Source organism: Melopsittacus undulatus, chromosome 4, assembly GCF_012275295.1.
Source record: "Melopsittacus undulatus isolate bMelUnd1 chromosome 4, bMelUnd1.mat.Z, whole genome shotgun sequence".
Lineage (NCBI taxonomy): Eukaryota > Metazoa > Chordata > Aves > Psittaciformes > Psittaculidae > Melopsittacus > Melopsittacus undulatus.
Window position 1 is genome coordinate 29270901 of NC_047530.1, and position 24845 is coordinate 29295745.

The window sequence follows — 24845 nt, forward strand, 5'->3', positions numbered from 1 at the left end:
TTGCACCATAAATAAATGAGACAAAGTGGTAGAATACTTTAGAGAGCTATATTAACAGCACTGTGTAAGCCAAGGACTGTACACAGAGTCACAGAATCACAGAATCTGATGTAGTCCATTTCCACTAGACATCCCAGCTATCTGGTAATGTTCCTCTTCCATGTAGACTGGTTCTCAATCAAGGCACAAAAGGTTTAAATCAGCATCCAATGAGGCACCAGTATGCACATTCCATAATGCAGCTCTGGTGCCTCCATTGACACAAGGACCTCTGTGCTGTCGGTATGTTCTTACTTACATTTCCACATAGTATTATCTTGCTTCTGGAGAGCTGAAGCTTATAGGAGGTGTGTTATGTACGTTTAATGGGGAACAGTATATTTTTAATGCTTTGGCATGCCTTTAAAGTAATTTCTTCCAAGAACAACCACATGGTATGTTAGCAGAAAACTCTTCATGTGAAATGTGCAAACAAATGAGCCTTCTTGCTAGATCCTGTCCTCAGGCTCAGATAATGCAACAAGCCACCACAGTCTGGCCAAGCATGTTGTCTCCAGCAACTTTCCTCATGACTTCTCTCCTTCAGCACTAGAGATCTTTCTGTTCTTCAACACAGAGAATTATTTTTACTCTTTCTTATCTCTGAGTTCACTTTTTGCACCATGTTTCCCCCCAGTTCTAGCTCCAGCTTTCTCTACTCTTTCTGTCTCCATTTTCGTTACTAAAGGTTTTAGTCATCTACAGCAAGCTGTCATGTTTTTTTGCCATATTTTCTTGCTGTTGTCGTGTCTTTGTACTTCTCCATACTTGCCAGGCTCTCTGTTACACAGTTACATTCCCAGGTCTTGAGATCAGTTTGTAGTCCTCCATGCTTTTTCGTGCTTCCTCAGCTCTTCATCCACTGTTGTCTCAGACATTCCCCACACTCCCTTGCCTCATCCATGCTCATCCTGCTCAAACATTTTGCCCAAATCCACCAGTTTTGATGTCCAAATACCATCAGTTCAAGGATCCTTTCTGCCCTCACATTCCTCCATGGTGACACTGTGGTCCATGTCTTCTCATTTTGCCTCTTCCTGACTCATTGCCTCCTTTAGCTCATTTGTGTTGCTCCGTTTTGCTCTGTGTTTGTGAGAAAGGATGGCCAACCCTTGAGGTGGGAAATACACCATATGCTACAAATCACTGCAGGTATTTGTGGTGCAGAAGAGGCATGTTCACATGAAGTCTAGAGCTAGAGTCAGTCTTGTTTTCAAATCTCAAAATCTACTTACTTAGTTATTGAGCTTTCTTTCAAATGTTTATTCATCACAATAAATACAGAATTCTGCCTGTAGCAGGATTTCAATGCAAGATCTTGTAACAATTTCTAAGCTTGTTTGTTGCATGTTTTAGGACCAGCAGATGTCTTTGACAGTTACAGTTCTGTAAGAATTTGTTAGCCATTTATAATGCTGATAGAATGAGAGATGCATTTAAGAAGGCAGGTACCATTTTTTGCATATCAAGACAATATTATTTCTATTTAGTTGTAAGTATTTTTAACAGTGAGTTTCCACATAATTGTCATTGTTTTAGAGTTGCTTTCCTTGCTTATTTTGGCTTCTTTAATTGAAAAAAACCTCAAATTCCCAAAGCCCAGTCCCATTACCCACATGCTGCTCCTGTGCACACGGATCCTTTTCCTTGTTTATTTAACCAGCCATATCAATGGTAACAGAGTTCCATTTGGCAGATCCTGAATTCCTTTCAGCCTCCCACCCTGTCCTGTATGAACACACATTTGTTTTCTTCTTATGTAATCAGGCAAATGAATCAAAACAGATACTAACAAGGCTTTATTGGATCAATTTTCACCCACGTAAAGTTTTGTAACTAAAATAAAATGAAATGTGCCTTTCATGTGTTAAACTCCTACCAGGTTGTATCTGTTTAACAGACAGTGTTTCTTGGGAAGAGGAGAGTATACTTGCAAGCAAATCTGAAACTGAAAGTCAGAAAAAAAGCAAAAAAATCAACCAACTCAGTAATTCCAGTCTATTGTTTTTAGCACGATACTTTTGCAGCAGTGTTTCATGGGAAAAGCCGGGATCTGGAGAACTATGTACATTCATGCTTTGACTGACCATCTACTGCAGTTACTGAAGATAGGGACTTTTTTGCCCTTGAAGTATCGGTTCAAGGACATTTAAGACCCATGTTTTGCACTGCATCAGGGCACTGTCCTGCAGAAGTACATTATGAGCACTTCTGGATTTACATTTTGAAGCAGCTTGGGAAACACAAGCATGGTGAGGACAGAGAGAGAATTTCCGCTGGTTACAAGGTGTGACATGTTCCTGTGACTAGCTGAAATGGTCTCAGCCTGTGTGACTATACTGAACTTTAACTTGTGGCAGAAGTTCCCCAGTTTTGATAAGTTCCCAAAGGTGCTGTAAATCTTTTGTCCACCTTCCAGAAAGTAGCTGCTGAAGGTGCCGATTGAAAGCCAGTGAGCCAGGAGAGATTTCAGACCTGCTGAAGGATGCTCTCACAATGAGGATTCCTGGAAAGAGATAAGGTAAGTTGAATTGTTAAACATCAGTACCCTAGAGTTAAATTACATGCCCTCAGATGATGTTGCGAGCCCTGCAGAGCCTTGCTGATACCCAGCCAGAGTTGTGCTAGCCAGCATGAGATAAAACTGAGGTGCTAACCCACCAAGTCAGCTGAAGGGCACTGCTGGCAGCAGAGGCTGCAAAAGGGTTCCTCCTCACATCCTGACTCTGGCTCTTTCTCTGTGGGGCATGATAGTGAACGGAATGAGCCTGGTCGGCAGACATCACTAGCAAATACGAAAGCCTTTAAAATAGCTAAGGGTTGAGTACATCTTCAGAAATTCACCATTTGAAGGACAGAAGCTCTTGAGTAGCCAATGTCATATGTGAGAGGCCTCAGGAAGATAATCAAGGTTGCTTGGAGGTGACCCCAGCCATAGGCCTTGCATACTGTCATGGTATCAGCAGCCCTTCTTCAGGCCAGTGCTTTTCATCAGTGCTGGCTTTGTCAAAGCCTTATCATGTTGGTGGCAGAGCACAGATACACATGGTGCTCTGCTTAGCAAGCACTTTGGTTCCTCTATTTTTTTGTTTCTTGAGGATGTGAGCTCGGTGCTTTTCTGCTGGTTTGGAAGACAAATGTATGTCTTGTGCTGACTCTGGGGGGAATAGGAAACCTGCAGGATCCAAAGAGAAGCTTTGAGATCCCATGCAATCAGATACTGACAGGGAGTACAGTGGGTTTACCTGATAGCTGCCAGCACAGCAACAAGGGCAGACACCTGAAGTTCCTTCTGGAGGTAGGAGGGTAGTCTGGATGATGGGGCTTGTTTGTGAGATGACATTTTCCAACGAGAACTCTTTAAGTCAAACTTACCACTTGGGGTATGTTCTGGGACATTTGGGATAATGTGTCCAGTAAGTTCTAGGAAATTGGTCCATGTATCTTACCAAACCACCTGGAGTGCCAGTGTGAGGACTGTGCATGAGTCTTGCAGAGTGAAAACTGAGACCTATGGAAAAGGTTAAAAATAATACATGATGCAGTGCAGACTGGGACAAGAACAGAAATAAGAGAAAATAGGAGACAGATAAATTGCAAGATGCTGCAATGAAGTCTGCAGCAGCATTCCCTCTTGGAACAAGGCAGCTGAAACAGGTGGAATGTCCTACATAACCACACCACAGTGCAGTGCAAGAGCTGGAACTGCGAGGGCTCTAAGGGTGGTAGCAGGATGGAAGTGGAAAGTTCTTGTTTGCCAGCTGCGCAAAATAGCGTGCATGGATTATCATTGCAAGAGAGAGAGAAGCTACTTAATTTCTTCCTATCCTCACAAAAAAATGGGTGCTTGAAAGGATTTAAATCAAACTTCATAGGAAAGTTGACCCTTGTAGGCAAAGTGTAGGTCAGGTAATTGGAATTTAATGGAGCCAACACTGACAGAAAGGGCATCTGCTGGAATACACTTAGAGAGGGATGATGATGACAGGAAATAAGACCAATGTGAGTGAGCAGAAGTCCAGAAAACATAGTCTGTGAAGAAGACTGAAAAATGGGGTTGTTTAATCTGCAGAAGAAAAGTCTAAGAGGGGACAGCATGATTAATCATTGAGCATTCAAATTATTAAAATCGAGAAAAGTAGCAATAGTCTTTTCTGTGTCCATTCAAAAGGACAAGAAAAAAACAATGAATTTGAAACATGCCAGATTAAGCTTTTGATAGTAGTGCAAGCTTTTTAAAGAGCAAGGCTGGCCAGGGGATGGAGACATTGCCAGAAGAGAGGCAGAATTTTCCTTGATGGCAATTTAAGAGAAGAAGCTAAAGCTGTGGAGGAGGTAGTCTAGCTTTCCTCATTGGGCCTCAGAGCAAGGAAGTGGTCTGCCTGGCCTCCCTTCCTGCTGCATTTCTGTTTCATCTGTGATGCTTATAACACCAGTTTAGCTCCTTTCTTTTTGAAGCTTGCTGCTTCTGGTTCTGACACATGCAAGCCAGGAGAGCTGACTTAAATAACTCACTGGAGTTATTTAATCATCATACACATGAAAATGATATGACCAAAGCAAGTGAAAAGCAAGAATTGCCACTTGCACGGAATAATAGCTATTTGTCACCTTTAATAGCTGCTGTATAATTCATGGAGACAAAAGGCCCCAAGAAGTGTCATTTCTTTTCATTTTTAAAGTTTTGAATACAGCCCAGTGTTCAATTGCTGAATGTGTGTGATGGAGGCTGTGATGTGCAGCAGACACTGTCCTGCCCCCTTATGGAAGCGACTAGGGCAGGTGAGCCAAGCCACCAAATTCCTGTATTTTAGCAACCTGCTCTACAGCTTCTGCATGCCGAGACAGGCACAACAGAACAGCTGGATAAATGAGAAGCAAACCAGGACTTTTCCGAGCTTACTTTGCTTTGGAATTTTTGGAAAAGGAGGATTACAGAAGTGATTGCTTCTGGTCCAGGTAAGACCTTATTTACCAGTTGCATTGGTCAAGTACTGCCTTTTAAACACACTCTGAGATAGGTATATCAGATATGTCTGAGATACAGATAAATAGGTGTATATATATGTGTGTGTGTGTCTGTATATATACATATATATGTACTGTCTGATGACCAGGACGCTGGCTGTGCTTTCTGGCTATTGTGGTCGCTGTGGTCACCTTTATCTGTCATCTCTATCACATTTCTGAACATGTTCACAGTTCAGCATGACAGAATTGCAACCAGGGTGGGAACCAAGAAAGTGATACTAACTGTGATGTTACTGCTACCGTTGTCTCTTATTTCCCTGGCTCCCAAAGGGATAATCACTGTCTGTGGGCCTACTCAGGACATGTTTCCAATCTGCAGCCTGGGCACTGCAGGAGGTGGAAAAGCTTACCCTGCAGCTACCAATGGCACATGGATACCAAAGTGATCTCTGACTCTGGCAGGCTCTTGGGGAAGGCAAGTAATCCATTGTAATGCCCTGTTACTGCTTATTGAAGAGTAATGCACATATTACTAAGGAAGTAACTGCACTTTATTTTCTTAGTGTAATTTTTTTAGAAATTATTTTTATCTAATAAGAGTTGCAATATTTGAAGGATACTCAACTGTGGATTAAAAGGCATTGGAACAAGTGTTTTATTTTGCTTCCTGAAAGATCCCAGTCTCTGTGATTTTCTTAATATATGTGTTTTTCTATGTATTTATATATATAACTACTAAATAAATAATGTTACATAAGTGATAGATAGAAAAAAGAAAAAACCAACCAAAAAGTCCCACAAACAAAAAATCCAAAATGAAACAAAGAGAGCATTCCAAGTAGGCCTGATCAATTTCATATTCAACCCTTCATATTCTTTAATGTTGTACAGAGTGTCCAGCCTCTGGCTGCACTCCTGGGAGCCTGTGCCTTACCTGTTCAGCCAGGTATGCTGTCTGCATCTCTGACATTCTCTGAGCTGCATGTGAACCTGCAAAGGACAGTTCTGTGCTTCTGTGCTTTTTGCAGCCTTTTCTGGCCATGTTCAAGAATTTGTTATCTTTTCTCTATCATCTTTCCTCAGAAAATCATAGAGGTCTCTTAGCCCTGCAGATAATTTTAGATCTCTGATCTCCCAGAGACTCTGGCAGAGGAATGGCTCTGCCATCTGGTAGCCTGTCATACCTGAAAATCCCTTTGCCTGTGTTTGGAATAAGGAGTTATTTTTTTATTCTGCCATGGGCACTCCTGGAGTATTTCCAAGATTTATAAATGTCATTGTATCCTCTCCCCGCCCCCATCCTCCCTTTTTTCCCATTTTGTTTCTGTGGTTATGCCCCTCTGCTTTCCACCAGGTTGGAAATGGAGAACGTGTCTTGGAGTACCCTGCACAAGACTCATATTTCCAAACTTACCATCTCTGTCCAGCCTTGGAGCACTGTTGCCACATTACAGTGAGCAGACAGGAACTCTCACAGATGCTGTACTGAGAATGCAGTCACTGTTTTCCCTACAACAGCGCAGCAGAGCACTACATAAGGTAGTTGTGTACCAGTTCATTGTTTCCAGCTTACATGGTATAAATTGTATCTAGCTCCTTTTTTTTTTTTTCCTCTGAGTATTACATTTCAGGTTGAATAACAGACACTTTAATACATATCCTATGGGGTAGCTTTCACTTCTGTGGGAATAAAAGTAGTGGTGTGAGTTAGCAGGGGGTCAGCTTTTGCATCTGCTACAGTCTTCCTGAATGACCAGAGACAAGCCCTTTGATCTGTGTATGCCTCGGTTTGTTTTGCTGCATAGATGAGAGACGAAGGAAACCCCACCTTGTAGCCCTTGCTCTTGCACAACCAGAAAAGATGCTCCCTTGTGCAGAGATCAGCTTCTGCTGTGTTTGGACATGATGAAGGTCTGATCTCAGCAAGTCCTAGAAACAACTTACTGTAAATAATACCAATAACAAGACTAAGGCTCTGTGTACTTTGTAGTATGTCTGTGCAAGCCAACATCTGTGTGTGTTTAGATAAGCTGTAAGCAGCAGTATTTGGGCTTTGCACCAGCTGCTGTGATCACAGTGCAGTTGTCTGCTGGTTCTTGCCTGTGATGGTAGGTGCGGGTGTGCACGCTGCTCTGTGTGCGTTGCAATCTCCGTATTTAGTGCCTGCTTTTGGCACTCTCATCTCTCATTTATGAATGAGTGGGTGAGGGAGGGGAGGGCTGGGCTGGGCTGACTCCCTTGCAGTTGAACCATAAAGAGCACAGGAGCTGAAACACAATCTCCTCCTCCTTTTTCCCTGTGCTGTTTCACTGGCAGTCTTGCTCACAGCTGGGAGGAGGACAGCCTTACCAGCAGCCTGAGCAGGAGCTGGGAAGTTTTGTGCTCTTCACACTGCAGGGAAAGCCTCTTTGCATAAACTCTGCTCACAGGTGAGTTTTATTTTTATCTTTTCATTCTTAAAAGGAAGTTGATTTTCCATCATTGAGCCAGATTATACAAGGTTATGACTCCTGGAAAGGTGCAAGACAGATTTTTGGCTATGTTGTTAAAGCAAAACAAGAAAGCAGTCCAAGGACTCAACCCCAAAGCAATGTTGTTAAAAAAAAATCACAACTTCTAAATTAATTTCTTTGGCAAGCTCCCACTAGTGGGAACTTTGAATAAAAGTTCTTCCAAAAAAACTTTCTTGTCTTCCACTTAGGCACAAGGAGAGCTGAATGTTGATGTTGTATTGATAAAGGGGAATTGTTATGATAAAGCAAGAAACTGTTTCATGTTTGCAGCAGGGAACCAGAGCAATAGCCAGTAGATAAATTCCAGTAGTCATTTTCAGACAACTTTGTAGGACTATATAAGTTGACATATTTTGAATGACTAATAAGTAATTAAATATTTCATTTCCCCTGAGAACACAAGACAAAAGTTATGCCTAACAGAAAATCACCAAGCCACAAACCTTGGTGTGTGGGTGCTCTGTGTACACCTGTATAGATTTGTCTTTGTATCTCAAAAGTATGCATTACTGTATTTTCCAAGGAGCAAACCACATTCCTTGTTGCTGTTCAGAACCTGACTTGGAAAACTCAAAATGTGAAGGCTTGTTTAGTAAAATGAAGTCCATTAGGCCAGAAATTTCTTTTTTTATATATAGGATTAATTGCCTTTCTTCATTATTGTAGGTTGCTTGTGTTATGAGTATGTTTTTCTGTACAGTCCTTGTAAAGAAAGAAGTAAATCATTGAGCCATCAGCTTCATGGGTGCATGGGGAGGGGAGCTAAGAAATAGAGAATTTAGAGGAATATGACTGCTTTGTACTGTCCTTTTTCTGTTCAGAACACATGCAGATATTAATAAAAAATTAAGGAAACTTAACAGTGAGGCAGGGAAAATAGCTACACGTAGGCTCATAAGACATGACACTGTCATTGTGAGCATTCCAGGACTTTCTGAGTAGTCTGTTAATCAGCTCCCTCCATGGCTTTTTCCACATTTGCATCCTGTGTTCACACTGGCTTCCGAAGAGTATGGTGTCTGGCTACTTCTTCTTTCAAGCTTGCTTTAACCAAGAAGCCAGTCAAAATGAGTCAGTCCTGTGTATTTAACATTCACTCTTCCATTCCTTTTCTGAGGAAACAAATCTTTTAACTGTCCTCACCCCTATCCTTCCTGCCTCCCCATCTTCTTGCCAATATGTTAATGTTCCCTCATATCATGCTGCTTCTACACATGCAATTGTCTTTCTGTGTTGAGGGAAGAGTCAGAAGGCAGCTGTTTCACACTCAATGCTATACAGCTGTAATTTAGATGATAACATAGAAGATACTCCAAAGCTTTAGGAGTCTTTGCAGAGTCTGGGGAGTACCCCATGAGAAAATGTTGGGTTAATAGGATCAGACCAGTATGATGTTCTGTTATAGTGGAGCACAGTTGGGGTATGACAATGTCTGTGTCATAGCTTTGTGATTTGAATATCACAGTTTTGAATGAATAAAGATGTGGTGTTTCCAATATCTCATTTCAAAACCTCATGTCGCTTGATGTCTTGAGTGAGGTGTATTCATCTCACTTTGTGGCTAGCAGGTAAAAATTGACTCCATTTGTGCCAGGACTTGAGGAGTGTAAGCAATCCAAGACAATGGGAAAAGAAAAGGGAGATGTGGGGAAAGAAAGGAGGAAAATGAGTCCCAGCTGAACTAGGTGTTGTCATACTAGATGCCATTGAATAAGGTGAGCCTGGGGAATGGCTGAAACCAGAAACTTCTTACTTGTGGCTTAGCATAGTTTTATGGGGCCAGATGTACAAATGTGTGGGCATTAATGGAAATTTTCCACCCCTAACTAGCCCTGTGGATGCTGTCACTCAGGTTAACCAGCTTATGCTTCAACTGCAAGTTTTCTTGGCTTCCCATTGAACAATGCATGGAGAAGAAAATTTTTCCCTGCCAATTTTTCTAGACCTGCCCTGAGGGTGTACATGTGTTGCCCTGGGACTTCATTCCCATTGACTATTCTTGCGTCAATGTGATGATAACTAAATAAAAAGTTATTTCGCACTCAGAGGGACATTTACGCAACTTGCTTGATTATTTTTAGGTAAAGAACTGCTGAAAGAGAGCTCCAGACATGGCGGCCTTGTAAGACTCATCTTATAATTAGCTGAATTATATTATACTATTAGTCTCTAATTCATTTGTTTTTTCTATAAAGCTTATTCTGATGGCTTTTAATGCTTGTTATGAATTATTCTGCCAGCTGAAGCATTTGCAGAGCTGCTGACCCTGACAGCTGACAGCAATTGGTTTTGAAAAGACACAGAACAGCTTTAATGTTTAGAAGAAACTGGCCACTAATTGTGAGCAAAGGTATTAGTAATCAGCAGCAGCTAAGAACAGCTTTGCAGTTTATTCTCCAGGGAATGCATCCACTCTAATTCCTTTTTCTCCACTAGAAACCATGCTCTGAATTCTGTTAATCTACTGGGTAGTGAAAGTAGAACTTTTTAGGCACTACAAAAGCTGTAGCTAGTCTGTCTGTGAAAAAAAAAGGGGGGGGATGACACAAAATAATAGGTTTAAAACACTGTTAGATGGGAGATTGAGAAATGGGCTCACCTGAAAGTGTACTCTGCTCCTTTCTATGGAGCCCTCTTGCCAGAAATTGTTTCTGTGGCAACAAATTTGTTTCCAGCTGGGTTGTCTTGGATTTTGATCTGGGGTTGCTTAGGCTTAGATCTGTCACCATGCCAAAGGTGAATAGAAATGCAAAACTTATCTGGTCTACTGGCAATGGAGAGGGCACTCTGCTGCTGTTAGAAATGATATCCTGGCATTCTTCTCTTAGAAATTGCTACAGACAGCTGTTGCTGCTAGAATGAGCCTAGTCTCTAATTTCTGAACATCGTTGCTCTATTCCATGAGCTTTCAAGCTTTCTTTCTCTCACATTGTTTGCTATGGGCTGGCAGTAAAGATGCATAGTTTTGAAGAGAGGCTAGGTAGCTAACAGAGGAAAGTGAGACCAAAATTGACTGTATTACAAAAGTAAATGTAATCAAACTATCAAATTTAAGTCACTTTAATGAAACCCGAATGAAATGCTAAAATGGGCAACATCAGTAGGGAAGAATAAAAATATTATTAGACATCTCCTGGTTTGGCTTTCTTATAATTCAATATTTTAGTAATAATTTGAATTTGATCATTTTATATCTGGAAACATTTTGTCTTCCATCTGCCAAAAGAAGGACAATTTTTACTCTGTGATGGATAATGATTTTGTATCTACACATGTGTCTAATTAGAGGATGTATCTGGTTTATGCTCCATGTTTAAAAATTGATCAGATATACCTTTCAAAATAGAAATTGTCTTTTAATCTCACAAGAAGCTTAAACAGAAGTTCCCTTCCTTATCATGTCAGGACATTATTATTTGGAACTTGAACTTGTCCAGATTTCAGGGGTGGTCTTACACCTTTACACCAGAGCAGGACCGGTATTTCTGAACGGCTCTCAAATTTGGAATCCTACATCTCCTTTGTCATCTTTTCCATTTCCTGTCTAGAAGTTCATTATAACTCTCCCTGTAAAGAGTATTTGATTCTCTCCCTTTCTCTAGTCAGATGCATGTTGGAAAGCATGAATGGTTTACAGTGAGGTGATAGCTTTTGCTGAGTTGCTTCTCTGATACTCAATTTTCTTTAAAAGAAGATATATAAGAAGGGTTACTTGGTTTCCAATCATATGGATGATTAAGTTAGTGCATCCAGGCAGGATCCTGGGATTTGTCTTCCAGGTGAGCAGTAGCAAACCTGGTGGGCTCTGACACATGGAAAGTGTACAGTCACTGCTCATGGGGATGGTGATGTCATCCAAAGGGTGGGATGGAGAGGTGTTGGAAAGAACATTTAGGCTCTTATGCAGGACACTGAAGAACAGGAACTCAAGAGTGCTGTGCCTGAGGAAGATATCTTACACTATATGCAAGGCCAGGCAGAGGTATATAGGGAGGTAGTTTCAAAGGAAAAAAAGGAGGAAGACAAATTCATATAAAGCAGGAAACAAGGGCACTCAGGAGTGAAGGAAGGCCAGACTTTACTTAAATGTTAATGAAATCAAGACATTAATAATTAAAATCCAGTGAGTACTAAAAGGAGATTTTAGTTTTATATTAAGGAATTGAGGAAATGAAATTTCAGGAAATGAAAACGTAAGCAAGTCTCCAGGTACAGGTGCCAGCACTTTGTTTAGGATGGTTTATCCAGTGGGAACTAGGTTGTTGGATTCCTGTACCCTCAAGTAAAAAAAAAAAAAACAATCCAAAGGAAGGACCAAAGTTTTCAGTCGTCATCTAGGGAGCAAGAACAACAACGAGGGAAGGAACACAGGAAGACCTTCTGCAAGGAGCGTTGCTTCTACATAATCGTGACAAGTCTGAGAAATAACGCTGGAGAACATGCCTTACATGCAAGTATTGACTCAGATCTACAGGAAACTTGGTTGATCTCCAAAAGGGAAACTGCAAAATAGGAGGAAGCTTAGTAACAGCAGTAAAAAGGGATAGCTTAGAAGAGTTGAATCTCTACAGGCTAGAGGGGAATTATTTGAAGACATGCACAAATATATGTACACAAACACACACACGCGCGCGCACACACACACACCCCACCCCCCCTTCCATACTGGATCCAAGGAATAAATACAGAAATACAGAACAGGAGCCAAAAAAGACTCGATTGATTCTGAAAGGAAATGAGCACAGCTAAGCAGCAGTATGTGGAAGGGTGAATGGTGTGCTAGACTAGAAAGAATTAGATTTAGAACAGAAACATGTTTGAAATGCACAATGGGGATCAATATAAGCCATAAACAAACATAGTACAAAGGCACAAAAAAGAACTATTCTAGTTTTAAATAGCGACAGTGCACAAAATGCTAGGTGCTTCAATTTAAAGGTCCCCTATTTTGTGATGAATTTCATCTCTGATTAAAATAAATCCAAACAAGAAAAAAAATTAAGTCAAAGAAAAATTAGGTGAGGAAGAGAAAAATCTCCAAATATTTGAAACAGCTTTTCACTTTACTGTGTCTTAAAACTTTTGCTGTACAAAATGAATCATATACTGAATCATATATTCAGAAAATAACATTTAAAAGAGATTAATTTATTGAATCATTGTTTACTGCTCTGTGGAATAATAAAAATGTTAACATTCTTTTTGAACAGGAGATGTGCTCAATATCTTTAGACATGGCATTGTTTCAGCCACATTTCAGTTAGCAAGCAAGATTTTTCTCTCAGACAGCCTTTGTTATTTGTCAGATTTTGTTAATCAGATACTGATTATTGATTTCCCAAGCTACTGCTTGTCAGCAGCACTGCAAAATCCACTGAACGACTGGTAAAGGAGGAGAGGATTAAAAATTGTACAGATGGATGTTTAGTTGCTTTCCAAACTACTTGTGGTTAATAAGATAGTTCTGTTTGGAGGCTGTGATGTGCTGGTACTTGAATTTAATTTTACCTTGTTCTCTCTGAAGGTAGTGACATTATGAAAGATAATTTGGTCCTTGCTTTTTTCTCCAACTTCTTAGTTTTTTGAACAAATGTTTTCCCTTATAACTTGTGTTGGGGAGGCTTGACAGAATGGCCTGCTTTGCATGTCATCAACAACCTCTGCTCTTTCTGTGAGAGCATATGGGTACAGATACACATCAGCTATGTCTGTATAGTGCCATTAACACCTGGGTGAAGACAGAGGCTAACAGCTGGTTTGCTTTGCTCAGCCTTGGTGTGTGGATGCTGATGCGTACAGGATGCTGGTAGTGTGCTGTGGCCCACTTGGTGTAAATGTGTGGCCCTGGCTTAGGTGCGGAGAAGTCTGTGGGGTGACTCTCACAGAGCCAGGACCTCTTTGGGCAGTTGCTCTGTGATGCAAGAGCTGTATGGCAGTGCCAGGGTTAGAGGGGCATGTGAGCAAACCAAGGAAGGAAAAAATCATCAAAATGCAATACAGAGATGACCCAAACCTTAAATCACTGATTTTCTATGTGAGACATCTGGTATTGCCTGATGGAGCACAGTGCTGGTGTCAGAGCAAGCCGCAGCATCAGAAAAGGCAGTAATACAGAGTTTGGGAAAATGAATCAGGAGAGTGATTTTTCCCCAAGGCTGTAGATGGTAAAATGAATCAAACTCATTTAGTTCAGAAGGGTAAAGTTCCTGTTTCTCAATCCCAAGCTACAACACAGCTGTTCCAGTCCTTGTTCCTTACTGGTAGTATCACATGTTGATCATGGCTTGTGTAGCTTCTAATCAGCAAGATCTGCATAATCTTGGCTTTTATTGCATTGTCATTTTAAATGAGGATCAGGGCACAGATTAGGGATTATAAACAGTTCTGTTGGCTATGAGTGATGGTTCCTTATTTGCCTGCTGCTTGTGCAATAGAGACAGGATGCTGCTTTGGCTTTTGTGTCAAGGAGAGTTGTCAGGGAGAGGGAGGTTGGCTTGGCTGGGGTTTTAGTTGAGAATAAAGGAACAACTGGAGTTGTTATCTGAAGAATACAGGGATTTAAGATTTCTGTAGAAAGTGGTGTGGTGTGTTTTCCTCCACCCACTGTCCTGTAGTCAAGCAAGTCATCTGCAAAGCCTCAGGGAGATGTCCCCTGTGGGTAGGAGCTAGTCACAATACTTAGTGGTGAAATACTTGGTGGGTCATGTCATCCACCTGGGTGATCTTTAACAGCAGGAAGGAGGGGGCAAATGAGGGTCATTTTTAAAAGCTGTGAGGCAGCTAAGGCATGACTAATTCCTATTATGTGATTCACCTCTCTGATATCACTTGACTGTTTGCCTGAAGTTACACATTGTATGAACTTTTTTTACCATAAATAGGGATTTTCCAAAGTGTCGGCTCTTTTCAGCACCTCCTAGTGCTCAGCCAGTTATTCAGAACTTGCATTTGGTAAAAAGGCCCTAATCCTAGATAAGGAATAAGTAGTACTCATATATTGGACTGACTGTGCTTATCCTACCAGCCTTCTTTACTCTTCACTACAAGTTCTCCTTTATATGTGCAGGCCTTGTCTGAGAATTCCAAAGTCATAAAAACTTAAAATGAAATATTACAACAGCAGAACATGGATGTTTTGTATTAGTTTTTGTGCATGTGAAGTCATATAGGTTTCACTTGAATATAGCTTTCATTCTTAGGAAAAAACTTGCAAAATTAAAAACATTTCATAAAAAATTATTGGAAAGTGATGCTTTGTTTCAAAACAAAATTCCTCTGTGCAAATTATTTTACTTCATGTCAGATTTATACAGTTAGTTTTTATGCTGTTGCATGCTGCTAGGGAAGATGAGTTGTGCCATGTCACCTGACAAACAACAGTGGAGATCAGAATGGGGAAGCTCCTGAGAGTTCCCCAAACATTTCTTTGCCTTCAAGGGACATCACCTGCACCATTCTAAAGTTTGCCAGACTTCAAGAGCTTCTGTGAGGGAAGCCCTACATCCCATGCACCATCCATCTCAGTGCTTCAGTTGCCTTTTTTAGTGGAAAGATTTTCATGACATCTAACCCAGCATCTCTCATGTTTGCAGCAATTTTTAACTCATTTAAAGGTTTTTGCTGTGTTTGCCCTCAATCTGGTCATCTTTATACTAAACAAGCCTGAGTTCCATGAAACCCTCAACTATCCCAGCACTGTGGGCCAGATGCCATCTGAAGTTTTGCTTTTTAGCTATTTAATGTACCTAGCTTACTTCAGACTTCAGAGAAATTTGGTGAGCAGAAATAAAGAAGTTGGGACAAATTCCCAGAATATCAAAGTTCAAGCAAAGGCAGCTGTTTACCCAATGCTGTGAATAATTGCATGTCTGCTAGTGAAAATTGGACATCAGTGACTAATTTGTCTTTTGTTTATGTGGGTTCTGATAAAATGTTGCTGGCTTCCTTCTTTGACAAAAAGTTTATAAATGAAGTCATACAATAATGACAAAAGTAAAGTTATTTGTAATTTACAGAATTATATGGTTTCCTCCCACTGAAAGAGATACAGAATAATAATTATTGTACACATAAGCTCATGTTAGAAGTGTCCACTCACAAGTTAACAAACACTGAATGGGTTTTGAGTGCCTCACAGCACAGTGTCCTATTCACTATCAACTTGTCTGAAGGAAACACTTGCCTGTAAGGGAATGTAATTTTGAATTTGCAAAGACAGAGAAATGGAGATTACATAGTTTGGTTCCCAAAATATTTGGACTTTTCCTAATTTGCCTGTGTATCTCTTAGAGTGCAAAAAGTTTCAGAGACTTCCCCAATGGTGAGTAGAAAGAACATCTGATTTGTGCCCTTTAAGCACTGCATCCCACTGTAATTCTTCTCAGCAATAACAGAGTGAACCTAAGTGCATTTCTGTTCAGCGGCTGCATAGCGATATTCCCCATTGCATACTGACAGTCTGATTTTATCTTTTGGGGTTTTTTTCTTTTTTTTTTCTTTCCAAGGTTGGTAATTTTGCATTTGCCCTCAGTGGATTTTGTTTTGTTTTCAAATGAAGGCCATCTTAAATCCCGTTTGTGTTACATACTCCTTCCCAAGTCATTATCATTTGCTGATTTAGTGAGTGTATTTTTCTATCCCATTCTGAATGGGATAGAAATTACAAAATTGAGAATAGATGAAAATGCTGACTAGCATTCTGGAAAGGGCAAACTATTGCACACTAATGTCAGCCCATCATTCCAGATCAGTAGTGGTCTACAGGTGTCTGCTTTCTGAATGTGGTTTTTTTAACGTATCTGGCAGTACGTGATGCCTTTACAAATAACATGGGAATGAACATTAGGTTGTGTCAAAAGTCTTCATAAAATCGAGGTGTATGACACTTGTTGCTTCCTCTGTAGCTGTTCATCCACAAATCTCATCAAACAAGGAAATGAGATTGGTCTGACACTAGTTTCTTCTTGAGTCATGTATCTGTTATTGCAGCAGCATCTCTAAAGCAGCCTCCCAAGCTGTTTGACTGCAGTGCTGCTGCCCTTGCTGCCTCTATGTCTCCCCACAGCTTTCACCAGCCCTGAAATGCAGCTGCTGACTATTCCTTCTCAAGTCCTGCCTTCCCTCATGCATCAATACCCCCAGTGTGTGGAGATTCTCTGTGAGAAGGAAATTACTAGGGCATCACAGGAGCAGGAAGCTGTTGAGGAGGAGGCTGTCACATCTGAAATCAGACTGAAGAGGCTGTGAGGACAGGGATGGCACAAAACTGGAGCAGGTAATTTGTGTGAGCTGAGGAACTGACAGGATGGGATGGTATTTGAGTGTTGTGCTAGACACACTCAAATATTTGAATGTAGGGCTAGATTGTCCATTGGCAGGGAGGGGAAGCAATAGTTTCATGGATTAATCAAGCAAGATGAGACCAGATTCCACTGCTGTCCTTTATTGTTTCTGAGTCCCCTTTGCTTTCTGCTTACAGCAGAAAAGCAGCAAGGTGATAAGCAGCCTGGCAAGTCTGCATGTTGCAGGTAAAATAGGGCCCATCCATGCTTGTGCTGGTCCTCCTACAGAAAGCAAGTAGGACTGAGGCCAGAGCTTCTCCTCTCATTCTGAGGCAGGATGAGAAGTAAGTGTGATTGCTAACCCCAGCCCAACTTAATCTTCTCCTGAAGTATGGCAGGATTCACTTGAGGTGAGTCTCCACAGCTGTGAGTCACTTCTGTAAATACATGGAGGTATATATATATTGGTTGTCTGATGACTTGTTCTGGTTGAAGCTGGGTTGAGTGCTTTGTAATTCTCCAATTACCATTTTTCACAGAAAGTTATGCCTGTTTTACTGCAATCCACCATAATTTCTGAAACATCATCAGCAATAGTTCACAAATTGGTTTAGCTAATTCCCTAAACTTTCACAGTATCTGTTAGCCTTTGCTTACCTATTTATTCTATGTCCCTATCCTTACTGTTAAAAACAGTTTTGTTAGATGCTGAGTCACAATTTTGGTTCTAAAGGTTGGAATAAAAATGAACATTAAGTATTTCAGCTGTGTTTAGATCTATAATTCATACTTGTGCCTCATTGTATTTGTCTTTTCCTTTACTTTTCTTGTGTGTTAGTAGAGACATCCTACATTGTCTTTTATGGTTCTTTCTACTTCTTCAAGTTCAACCCCACAGCAATGAAGCAGGGGCACTTTCCACTAGACCAGCTTGCTCAGAGCCCTGTCCAACTTGACCTTGAATGTTTCCAGGGATAGGGCATCTACCAGCTCTCTGGGCCACCTGTTCTTATATCTAGTCTGAATCTACCCTCCTTTAGCTTAAAACCATCACCCTTTGTCCTGTTGCTACAGGCACTATATTAATAAGCCTGTCCCCTTCTTTATTATAGGCCCCCTTTAAGTGCTGAAAGACTGCAATGAGGTGTCCCCAGAGCCTTCTATTCTCCAGGCTGAACAGTGAGAGTTTATTTGTAGGAAGAAGCTTTCTTCTTCAGCCTTACTTCCTAGAAGAGGTCACCCCTCTGACCTTTTTTTGTGGCCTTCCACTGGGCCTGCCACAACAGGTCTATCTTTTAGACCATAGTTATTCCAGCTGAATCTAAATATTATTGTGCCATTTCCTCATACTCATTCGTGCACCCTGATTTCCACTTTCTTCTACCTTTTTTTTTTTTTAAAATTTGCCCTTAGCTGGTCTCTGCCCATTTTATATTGTTTGACTGGTTCCTAATTTCTTCTGCTGGTCACCACTTCCCACCCCCTTTACCTGCCCTTATTCTTCCAGGCTTTGTGAACTAGGATCAAACCAAGCTGACAAACCAAGTGTTGGGTGGAAGCTTAGTGTGTGTATTTAAGGGCTGGTGTTTTTGTAGGTAATGATTTGAGCCAAATCCTAAACTGAAACCACCTCAGGTTTCTGGTTCCAAGATATGCAGCACAGTTCAATTCCTGCTATGACAGTGACTCAGTAGTCACTGTCGGTAGTGTATGACAGCTGCATGGACAGATTAAACAGCGAGAGAACTACTGCCACATAAAGACACACAACCATATTATGCTCCCTGTTCATGGAAATGGGTGCTTTGAGGATGAGACAAGCTGTGCGCACAACTTTTGCAAATTCCCACAAGGAAGTCCTTTAGCATAGTCCCATTTGTCTGTGAGAAAAATACGTAGGTCTAATTGCAGACAGATTTCTTAGGAGGGAAGTTGTAGCAATGTTCTCTGAAACTGAAGAAACCCACCCAGCTCCATGCTAATATGTGGTCTGAGCTGAAGAGGCTGCTGCTGAAAGTGGCTCTGAGCTATTTCCTGTGCTGCCACTGGCAGACAGGGCTTAACGTGTGAGCTGCTCCATCGTTCAGGGTGCAGGGGGGAGTCATGTTTTTATCAACAGTTAAAGCACAAAAGAGTTGAGAAAGAAAAGAACCTGCTGTTGAACTGTCTAATTGAGTAATGAAAGTTGGCTTGTTGAAACCAAGTGAGGCACTCTAAAGCCCAGGGATCCTTGGCTGTATTTTCAATTTGGGAACAAGAAAATTGTTTGGAGCTTATGTAGATGGTGAGAGTCTTCTAATTTGTTTACGAGACTTGAGCTTAGATGGGTATCAACTGAAAGATGTGGGCATATATGAGAGATAAATACTGCCTGGAAATGTCTGCAGCCCCATGATGCTGAAGGTGTTACATAAACTCTGCTCTAAAAAAAAAAAATCACACAGCTGCACTATTTCCATATTAAAGTTAAAAAGAATGCCTCTGTGTGTGTTCCTGTTCATAAATGCTTTCAGCTTTATGAGTATCTGCACCCCAGATGTTTTTCATACAGCAGCTTTTTTTCCTCCTTCTTCCCCTATCCAGAGGAGGTCAGTAAGTAATGAGGGAGATATTCATCTTTTCTCTCCCATACCTTGCATCACCTTTCCTTCTAGTTCCACTTTTCCAGAGAGCTTGTCAGGTATTGTGTGTTATGTTCTTAATAACAGGGTGCGTTCTTCCACACCTGTCTGTTTAGCACTGCCATTGCAGTACTTTGATACCAGGGTTTTTCATACCATTCAGTTTCACTCCCTTCGCTGGTGCAGAGCTATGCTTCACATACTTGGTGCTGGGGAAAGGTGAACCATTTGGCTATAGAGCCTTGTCCCTAGCCAGGCACAAGGGGTCAGAGGTCACACAGGTGTTCTAGACCCCACCTGCAGAGGAGACTGAAAGAAGGGAAGGATTTCCTGTCTCACTGCTGCCACTGACCAGAAGAGCAGTACAAGACAGCTGTTGCACAAGCAAGAATCTGGACCTCAGTATTTCGATTCTGATCTTTGAAACTAGGGAGGGTTTGTTAGCACATGGCAAATGGATTTCTAATGGCCAGCCTTCTCTTCCTGCCCCCTGAAGCAGCGCACTCCAACACTTCCTCCTGGAGCAGGAAATGATGCTGTAATCATAAGTTTATATAATATTAGCATAATGCCATATCAATGAGACTTTTGCTGTCTCCTTCCCATTCGGCATTTTGGCAAGACTTTTAAGCTAATCAGAAAAGACTTTTATGGCCATGTTCTCCATGGCATTAACATAATTTAATAAAAACATTTTGAGTTTTTAGAGGAAAAGGATAATTTTCAAAAAACGGTGCAACTGTAGAGTACATCTGCTTTTTCTCATCCTGTGATCCGCACTGACTCACTGGGTTACACTGAACAGAACTCACAGCTGCTGGACTATGCTAGACCTATAAAGACAGTTCTGACTTTTCAAAACTGTTGACAGCTTTCAAATTATTAGTTGACCTCATCAACAGGAACTGGACACTGACTGGATACTTCTAGTTGGGAGATTAGATAATAGATCCCATATGTTTACGCATTTTAAACTACAACTAGGTGTGCTAATCATCCTGTGCAGGCAAAACCTTACACGTGAAAGTTGCCAAATTATTATACAGAAATGAAGTAGTATCAAATGAAAACACAAATACAATTGTACTTGGCTCTGAGTGGATGGGATAAGTAGGTTATCAAACCTGCTTCAGCAAAGATTCTGTGCTCTGTTCTTGCAGATGAGGAGCCAGGTCTCCTGGAGACAGAAGAGCTCCATGTTATGAAAGAGCTTCCAGTTATGAAGCCATTTAGAAACTGGGAAATTTGTACATCAGTGATTAATTTCTGTGGTACACATCTGAGCTGATAACATTATTGTTGTTTCATGGGAAGGTTATGGCAATCTTGGAGAAAACTTCAAACAGAACCATGAGTATCTGTGACTGGGTCCCTTAAGCAGCCCTTCTCCCACTGTGCTTGATTATCTAGCTGCTGTGCCATCTGCAGTGGAGAGGTGTGAGATTGAGAGGAGGGGAACACAGCTTACACTGTCCTAGAATAGACTGGTCTTTCATACAAGCTGCATTGGGCAATGAAGTCAGAAGTTGGCCTGTTGTTTCAAGACTGGAAGCAACTGAGATCCCCAAGAATATTTCCACCAAACCCAGGGCCAGTGTTCTGTCTGTCAGTAAGAAAATACAGATAAGAAAAGGAATGAAAACAACATTCTAATTCTTAAATATTTACATGTGGCCGTAAGTTTGCTGTGATTTCTGTGGGACTGTGCTGCACTGGTTGAAGAAACCAGAAACACTGAAAGTCTTTGCAGGTTTGGTCACTTATTTCAGCTGGGCAATTCTTTACTAACCTAAACAAAGTGATTTTCTTCTCAATTTCTACATGAGTAGAGCCCACCACTACTTAAAAAAACATTTATTAAAGAAGAAAAAGGACATCAACGTCCTCAAATGATGCAGCTGACATTCATTTTACTGCAGTGTGGTCATGTTTTCATAAGGGTTGCCTTGGAAAAAATGCCATGTTCCTAGACAGAACAGAAAATGATGACAACAATGTAAATTAGGATGGTAAACCGGAAAAAGGAACAAGGCCTTATACCTTATGTTTGTCCTGGATCGAGCTGTCTCCTTTTGAAGCCATGTTAACTGAAGCTGTAGGGAGAGCACACAAATCGTTAACCTTACAAAAGTATATGTCACAACTGTGCATTTTCTGGGAAGTCTTGCTGTTTTGCATCATCGGGTAATACACATCCCCTTCAGGCTGGGCACAGTTTGCCTCGCTGTTTACCAGGTCTGAGTGTTTGTGCCAATGTGAATATATCCTATGAGGTGATAAAATGCTGAACGTGATACTTCATTTAGTCTAGGTGTTAATCACTGTGAGTTGGCTCAAGGCTGAACACTTGTCCTAGATGACTTCAGTGTTAACTTATCGTCAGCAGTGGGTTTTGTGTCTTAAATAGTAATAGTATAATATGGAAATAGTTTGTATGGGTATGAGCTTGGGTTAAAGGAAATTCTCCAGGTGAAAAAAATTACATTCATATTCAGTGGAGATGGAAAGAAAAGATACAGCTATATAAGTAGTAGCAGTAAATGACAGTTGATGGCAAATAAGGAATCTGTAATATCCTTTAGGACTGGGGGGAATTTGTGCCAGATTTTTACAGGGTCCATTTGGGAGAGAATGACAGCTTGCTTTCAAGATTGTGCTTCTACATAACTGTAAGAGAAACTGACAAAAATTCCTCTTTTGTTTTTTTTTTCATCCTGATGGGTTCAACTGCCCTTTCCATGATCTCTAAAAGGAAATTTAAGAAATGGAAATGAAAAATCAGCTGTTTGTGCACCCTGCATCTTCTGAGGAAGTCTGAGTGGACTGCTGGTTCACCAGGGACATTTTTTCCATCATGGACAAATCAAATTACTGGTTTTGTGTTTCATCTGCAAAACAGATGATATTTCTTCACCTTTTAGACACTTTCAAAGCTAAACCAACAAATGTTTGTTATTTGCTTTGGGATTCTTGAGCACACAATTTTCTGATACTTTTCTGGTAAGAACTAGGACTTGCATGAATCATGACTTCCAGACGGGCTTTATCTTCTATCGAAGACTATAAGAAATGTAAGGCTAGGAAAATGCAGCTTACTGAAAACCATACTATATATTTGACAATTGTATCCTTTCTGAAGGTTTTCATGTGTTCTACCTTCAGGTTATTAACATCCTGCAGCAAGCCATCACTTCAGCCTAAAGGTCTGTGGAAGAAGTAAGTGACGCATGAAACCAGATTAAATTTTACATCTATTCACTCAGGATCCTGATGAGTGATCCACAAGAAGAGGTAGAAGATGGTGAATTTCACAGAGAATGCAACTGAGAAGTGCACTATTAATCATGATATCCACCAGATGTTATCCCCTGTGGTGTACATATTTGTATTTATATTAGGCTTGCCAGCTAACTGCCTTTCACTGTACTATGGGTATTTACAGATCAAGGCTAAAAATGAATTGGGTATCTACCTTTGCAATTTGACCATCGCAGACCTGCTCTACATATTTTCTTTGCCTTTTTGGCTTCAGTATGTTTTACAGCATGACAATTGGACCTATGATGAGCTGCTGTGCAAGATTTGCGGCATCATCTTGTATGAGAATATCTATATCAGTGTGGGCTTCCTCTGCTGCATCTCCATTGACCGCTATCTTGCAGTAGTGCACCCTTTTCGGTTTCAGCAGTTTCGGACAATGAAGGCTGCTGTGATCGTGAGCATCATTATCTGGACTAAGGAAATCATGACATGCTGCTTTGTCTTTACACATGGGGAGGTCAGTATGGATGCTGATAGCCATGTGGTGTGCTTTGAGCATTACCCCATCAAAGAATGGGAGCATAATGTCAATTACTACCGCTTCTCTGCTGGCTTCCTTTTCCCCTTCTTCCTACTGGCCTTCTCTTACTGTGGGATTTTACGAGTTGTCCACAAGAGTCCCGGAACTCAAAAGAAAAAGAAAATCCAAATTAAACGCCTGGTTTCAAGCACTGTTTTCATTTTTTTAGTTTGCTTTGGACCATACCACATCCTCCTTGTGGTTCGAAGCTTGCTGGAGAACAGCTGCTCATTTGCTGAGAAAATATTCAATATTTACCATGTTTCCCTCCTGTTGACTACTTTTAACTGTGTTGCTGATCCAGTATTGTACTGTTTTTCCAGTGAAAGCACTTACCAGAACTTTGCCAAGATGCGAGACTCTTGTTTAACGTGTTTAGGGTATCTGAAGCCTGAGGCAAAGGAATCCTATCCACTGAACACTTCAGAACCTCCCAACAGGCCACAGCATGAGCAACGACCAGGGTTATTACAAATATCATCTGATGGTGCTGAAATCAAGGACTCCTCCACAACTAACATGGGTGGCCTATAGCAGTCATCAAAAGACAACATTAATCTAAAATTTGCAGTTACAGCCATGTGAGTGTATCCGAGTCATCCATGTACTACAGTGTTACCTCCCAGAGGCTTATTAGAAATGCAGTACAGCAAGGTTGTTTCTGGATATGCCTGGGCCTTGGTAATAGTGAGGAAAGCACACACTGGGTCAGTTCAGTTCCAATCGTGTTTTTGTTGTCCTTGTGGCACCACTCAAAAACTGTTGTCCTGATGACTCCATTGACTGGAATAAGCTAGTACTCATGGCATGTGGTTCTGTTGAATTTGTCTTTAGCTGCTTTCTGTTTGCCCAGGTAGCATCTAGAGAAAATAATTCTCTATAAGCTGTCATCGTATGTTGAAAAGGCTGGAGAGAGAACAAATTCAATATCCCCATATGTACTTTTAAAAAGAAAAAAACAATCTATAACTGAAATAACTTTTTCAGCTGGTTGTGAGGCCTGCAAAGACTGTGCCAGAAGCAGCCTCCTAAACTCGCCAGTCCAATAATATGTGTGGGGCGTCTTCTCCCAGAACATCTGTTGAGTCCTTCAGTCTGTTGGTTGACTATTGAATCTCAGACTGTTGAACCTCATCATAAGGCTCCTATTGACTTCCAAAGTATGAGAACTCTTGGCTCCAAGGGGGATAAATAATTTGATCTGTTCACTGGGAGGTTGTTAGTATGTGAAGTGCTTTGAACTGATGTGCTTTCCTGAGTCACTGTGTTCAAAGACAAATTTAATTACATCTGAATCTTGCTACACCTAGCTAAGGTTTGATTGTGTCCTTTGCAATTTGTGTGTCTTGTGCATCATAGACCATGCAGGCAATTAAATAAAAATACAGTTGTCAGGGAAACTGGTAAATGGATTCTGCTCCCACAGATACTATGGCTTGTGGTTTTGTCATTGTTCAATAAATGCAATATCAGAAATATGATGTATGAATGATCTGTGTTTCCTGGTTTAGACAGAAACAAAATACAGGAATGAGCAGAGATAATGGCAATTGGTGCGTGTTGTGGTCTATAGCACTGT

The 24845-nt window shown here is 40.9% G+C and overlaps 1 protein-coding gene across 1 annotated transcript; it reads left to right on the forward strand.

Annotated features, from left to right (window-relative positions):
• The first annotated feature begins 6388 nt into the window (after positions 1-6388).
• On the forward strand, positions 6389-24845 carry GPR68 (G protein-coupled receptor 68). The gene is made up of 3 exons (XM_005149646.3): positions 6389-6549; positions 7327-7439; positions 22588-24845. Exon 3 carries the CDS (start codon positions 22724-22726, stop codon positions 23798-23800), a length of 1077 nt encoding a protein of 358 aa, XP_005149703.1. The 5' UTR covers positions 6389-6549; positions 7327-7439; positions 22588-22723; the 3' UTR covers positions 23801-24845.